General features: G+C 36.6%; 1 protein-coding gene across 5 annotated transcripts in view; it reads right to left on the bottom strand.

Annotated features, from left to right (window-relative positions):
- Positions 1 to 1,964: 1,964 nt before the first annotated feature.
- The window catches only part of znf516.L (zinc finger protein 516 L homeolog), a 93,587-nt gene continuing 89,551 nt past the window's right edge, over positions 1,965 to 6,000 (bottom strand). For all 5 annotated transcript variants that reach the window (XM_018267846.2, XM_018267848.2, XM_018267845.2 and 2 more), the window contains one exon: positions 1,965 to 5,343. In XM_018267846.2, coding sequence (XP_018123335.1) covers positions 5,123 to 5,343 — 221 coding nt within the window. In that variant the 3' untranslated portion in view covers positions 1,965 to 5,122. The remainder of the gene's footprint in view (positions 5,344 to 6,000) is intronic.

Raw genomic sequence — 6,000 nt, 5'->3', positions numbered from 1 at the left:
TTATAGTGTTTATATTCATTAAATGCAGCTTCTGTCCCAACAGACTTGTAGTATTTAAATGCCTTCCTCTTCTTTCCCATTAACTTCTTTACTTCTATATTAAGCCACATAGGGTGATTAGTACTTCTACATTTACTCAAGGGAATAAATTGAAAACAGTAACAATTTAATATAATTTTAAATGACAGAAATTTCTGTTCTGTGTTTTTAGCTGAAAACATAAGCACCAATCAATCCTCTGAAGGGCAGCCCTCAAGGCACTAAAATGCAACTTCATGGTTTTTGTTGCCCCAGAGAATATTTGTTTTTTGCACCATACATTAAATGATATAATATTATAGTTAATATTACCCAGGGGTTCAATGACTTGCACATTGCTATAAGTTCTGGGTCACTTGAGATCACTAGATCCAGAATAGCATCTGTTTGGCTCCTCAACAACCAGTGCCATAAAATTGTCATGCAACAAGTTTATAAACTTGTTCCCATTAACTGATCTGGCAGTACTGTTGCTCCAGTCAATATCTGGGTAATTAAAATCCCCCACTATTATTAATTTACCCAAACTAGCAGCCTTTTCTATTTGCATCAGGAGATTAGGCTCCTCCTCACTTACATTAGGGGGGTCTATTGCATACCCCTACAATTAATTGGCAGAACTCCACCCATACAACTTCTGCCCCCTCATTTTCTAACATAACCTCCTCCTTTATATAAGCTTTTAAATCCTGCCTAACAAACAGACATACCCCTCCTCCTTTTCTATTGCCTCTGTCCCTCCGAAATGAAGTATAGCCGCTATTTACTGCCGTCATGCGACTCATTCAGCCATGTTTCGGCCACACCAATCACATCATATTTTCACTCCAGCTCCAGCACCTCCAGCTCTTCCATTTTACCAGTCAGACTCCTTTCATTTGCAAACATACATTTAATACTGGTACCATATTGAACATATGACATGTGGTTCTCCCTATCCTTAACAATACCCCCAACCAAATCTCCACCCCAATTTCCCCTTCGTTTGCCCACTATCTCATCTAACCTGTTTTCCACTGAATCTTTTCCCACTCCCTCCTCCCCACACCTAGTTTAAAATCTCCTCCAACCCTTTAGTCATCTTCTCTCCCAAAACAGCTGCAGAGTATTCAAGTTTTTCACCCTAACTACACTGATTTGAGTTTTTCCTTAAATCAGAAACCATTCCAGTTGTGAGATCATTTGAGGTCTAAAAAAAAAGCTTACAATGATTTAAAAAACAAAACAAAAAAAAACTACTTCATTTTTACGAGATTTTTAGAGTAAACTCCCACTAACTATGCCCCTATAATCATACAGAAATAAAGAAAAGCAGAATTCCACCACTGGTAGACCATGGCATATGGCCATACACATTATGTTCTACAGCATTTTGGTCAGGGGAGAGGTATGGCATTTATAGCCACTCCTTAATTCCCCTACCCATTGTCAATGATCAGAAGGGAGAAGAATGATGTCCCAAACAGTGATTTTCACTCTTCACTTCCTCATCTGCTGATGTTTCATAAAACAAATTATATAGTGTTTTAGCAGATTAGAGCTTTGAACCTGTCAGGTCTTCAACTGACATAATAATTTCTTATGAAAGATTAAAAGGTGTGCGTTTAAAGGCCTAATGTACCCTCTAGATTTATTCATGTTAAACCATCTCTACCTTAAATACTGCTTACACATTCTATAATAGATCTTAGATCAGGGCTGTCCGACTGCCCAAAGGATTTTTATGGCCTCCAGTTTACTCAGAGGCATCATAGTCTTACCTATACAACATTTTAATTCAATCTAGCCCTCCAACAAACTGTATGACATATAATTGGCCCATAACATGTAATTAGAGCATCTTTGCTCTAATTAAGTTTGCTCCATTTTTCCCACTGCCCCTTGTTTTATTGCAAAGAGCAAAAATGAGACTTGTGCACCTGCAGTGTAAACAATCAAACCCTTTATTGTGTAAATTACATTAGCGCGCTGTAAAAAATAACCTGTTAAAGAGTGAGAAACAGTAGATTGGTAGAGGTAGTAGGAAAAAATGATGTAACAGTCCACAGATGGTTAACAGGAGTGTGTCAGGCTAAAAGTCATTTATTTAAAAGCTGATCAAAACAGGTCGACTAAATAAATAACAAACAAAAAATCATTTTAAATACTATAGCCTAGCTGATTTCTACATTAACAAATCAACACAATACTGATGATAAAAAAAAAATAGAAAGAACACAAAGCTACACACTAAAAAGAAAGAAAAAAGGGGTGATGTAAAAATAAAAAAAAACATTTGTTAGGATCCGTGTGGATTTACTTTTTATGCTTGTTCAATTAAGTGAATATCTTATTTCTGCACTGTACACAGCATATAATTATCTGCAATAATAATTTCCCCCTACCGTTCTCTATAAAGAAACATCCGCATTGTAAACTTCTCTGATTAATACCCACGTAACCTCACTGACAGTCTTGCTTCCTGTCAGATGTTGTCTAAGACTATGCCAAGTAAAATCAGGAGCCCAATACAAGGAATTCACAACGGTTGCATTCTCTGCTTTAATAAAATGTGGTGAATCAATGTCCGGAAAGGTCTGAAACAGGTTTAAGTAGACGAGCTGCTGTGCCGGTTTTCACTGCGGTCATTTTTTAGAACAAAGGACAATATGGTGGCTAATAAAAAATATTCTTCATCTCAAAATACTTGAATTTAAAAATAGATCAGGGGGCATCAGGCCTCTAGTTGTTGCTGTACAGCATCTCCTTTGGGTAGGCCTGGTATTTGCTTCTTATCAGCAGGCTGTGCACCTTCAATATTTAATACGAAAAAATTAATAAAATTCTACGCAAAATAAAGATAAGTCTATATAGTTTAAATGTAGTCATTTCTCATTTCTATTTGGATTTCTCCATCCAGTGCTGCAGATGATTTATATCGAAAACTTGAAGAATGCAGAAATGGTCTGGGCGGCCATTTGGGTTTTTGGAGATGATTCTCAGGTGTCATTTGTGATACTAGAGGTGTTGGGTAACAGAGGCAGTTATATACTGACAAGGACATGGTATCTTCTCTTGTCTCTCGTACTTGAATCTGTCGAATGGCAATGAACAACGCAAATGAATAAAATGGATAATCTAATCTCCATGTTGCAAAGAGATTTGCATCTGCTTATATTTGGCTTGTCCAGATTGTGCTCCTCCAGAGGTATCTCCTAAAAAGTCTTATGGCTGCAGTGTATGAACTAGAATTTGGCTACTCTGTTCTCTTGTTGTAATTAATTTAAGCCTGGCTGCTTTGCCTTTAAAAATAATGGTCGGCCACAGAACTATATTTAACAGCTAAATAAGCCTAATTTATTTTTGGGTATAACTCGAAGACGAGAAATTCTTTTGCTTATATACCATACCCCCAGAAAAGACTTCAATATCCCCGTCAAGCATTCTAGTTTCCAGGCCAGCACCATGAATCTTAATGCCTAAAATAAAATGCTTTATATAGAAAAAAGGACTAAACTTAAGTCTCTGGTATGAGTGAATAAAATCTAAATTTAATAGAAGGATAAAAAATAAATCAATAACTAAGTTAAAAATAAAAATGTTAAAAACAAAATCCCCCCCGCCCCCATCTTCTGTATTTGCATACTACAAAACCCAAGCAAATGTGTTTTTTTTTTATAATACAAAGTAAACTGTTGCTCTCACCAGTATTAAAGGTTAGATTCATATCTGTACATGTAAAATTATTGCTTTTTTTTTTTTTTTTGAAAAATATATTTAGCATGCTAGGATTTATATACCCATTTCCTGCCTTTACAAAAGGTTACAATTAAAAAAACACTAGTAAAGCTTTTTTGCAATTTTTTTTTTTCCACAGAACATTTTTTCTTTCAAGGCAGCAGTAACTTGGTTGATAATGCATAAAATCATATGTGCAAAATTTGAGACTCTCAGAGGCATTGCTGTGCCACACAGTGTCACCGCAATAAAGGATAGAAACATTTAGATCTATGGAATACATATGTATCCCCCCGTCTGTGCAGCACAGGTCAAGCCCGTCTGCTACAGTATATGGGGTTATAATTGAGTACACTGCTTGATTTCTCATCTAATTACTCACCACCACCTCACCATAAAAATATTCTGCAAAAGAGGTATATACTTACTTTTATATATATATATATTTATATATAGATTTTTAAAAAAAAATCTTTTTCCCCCTCTCTCCCACAACCTGAATGCCACCAAAATATAAGAGATGAAGTAGTTAAGAAATTCTGTTACCATGCCATAACCTGGAAATAAAAATATTAAGACCTCTCTCAAGGTGCCGGCATTGAGAAGGGTGGTTCTGCAGCGGGGCGAGGAGATCACGGGGTCCCTGCTCCATCATGCACAGCAACTATTTTGTATCTAGTACAGTACGTCAAATCGGCAGCTGATGTGTGTGGTTAGGTTATTACAAAGCAAAACAAAATTGCATAATTTCTGTAAGCAGGTTTAAGAAAGTAGCCCTATTACAAAAAGGTCCTGAGAGTAAAATGGAGAAGCATTTTTTTGTGTGTTTTTAGTGTTCCTGTAGCATAATGTAAGCAGTGTCATTGAGCTCATCTGTGTCCCGAAAACAGCGCAGCAATGTGTGAAGCATTGTTTGATCATTAAAAAAAAAAAAAAAAAGAGACCATTTTAAACATGGAGCGGTCCTAAGAGCTGACCAATGCATATCACTATGTAACGTCACTGAGCAGTCGGACTTTAGGCAATCAGTGGCAGATTCATCCAGAGAGTTGTGAATGTTTCCTTAGTACACTTTCTACGGCTACAGTCCATAGCGTAGATATAATATCAGTGCTTTCACTTGTAATATTTTGTTTTGCTTCAGTGTGTGTTGTTGTGTGTGAGACTAGTATCTGCTTCACTATTGACTGTCTTTTTCCATCTCAAATTTTGCCATAGTTCATTATCCGGCAAACACTGAACCGTTGAGGGGAGGGAAGACCAGATGCATTTCCACTCACATCTTGTCTAATAAGAAAATGTTAAGAAGGTTAAGATCAACCCCAGCTGGGGGGGGAAGTTGATTGTGGATTTTATTTCTCCTTCTTCACTTTAACACCACAGCTCCAGGGACTTGGTGATTTGAAGGCAAATTTTCCAGCTGATCGTCCATGTAACTGTTATCATCACTTTGAGGTTGAAGGAGTTGTTTGTCGGGGTACTCGCTATTGTCAAACGGTACCCGATGTACGCACTGTACGTGTGTTTTTAGGTTCCCTTTTTGAGAGGCACTGTATGGACAATATCTGCACTGGAATGGTCTCTCCCCTAGTAAAATAAAGAACACATACAAGTTTTATTAAATGCAAGCATTTACATGAAGGATCTACACCTATGTTCAAATAGGCCCAGTAAATAGGAAGTAAAAGAAAAGATCTGTAAGCTCTATTCAGTTTGTGCCGTCTCTGTTCTCCTCTTCCATGTTTCTTTCCATAAAGAAAGAAAATATAAGTCTAAACAACTTTCTAATAAACATTCATTAAAAATCTGTTTCAGTTAATTTGTATTTACCCTTCTATTTAATGCATGGACTGGTAGTTCTGACTCTTCAAACAATGTAACAGAAGGGAATTCGTTTGGCTGAAGGAGAGCTGGCTACTGCTTTCAGTTGCCATTAAAACCACTGAACATTTCTAATTAATGTATATTAGAAAGCTGCATGGAATTACATTTTCTTTAAAACATGGGTGATGTACCCAGTAAAGGGAGCTCACAGCACCAAAGTGGAGTGGAGTGAACTGGCACCACAAGACTACAGAGCTCATACAACAATCTCTTTTACGGTAATATATTTAATTATCTTCATTTAAAACAAAGAACATAACCAATTAATTGGGCATATGTTTAATATTGGTGCACGGTGCTCATTTACTAAAACAGTTTGCTCTTACTGCAAACTTGTTTATTATAATAAATAAAGTACCC

Source organism: Xenopus laevis, chromosome 6L (assembly GCF_017654675.1).
Source record: "Xenopus laevis strain J_2021 chromosome 6L, Xenopus_laevis_v10.1, whole genome shotgun sequence".
Taxonomy (NCBI): domain Eukaryota; kingdom Metazoa; phylum Chordata; class Amphibia; order Anura; family Pipidae; genus Xenopus; species Xenopus laevis.
Note: the sequence above shows the minus strand (reverse complement) of the source record. Positions and strands in the feature narration are given on the sequence as shown.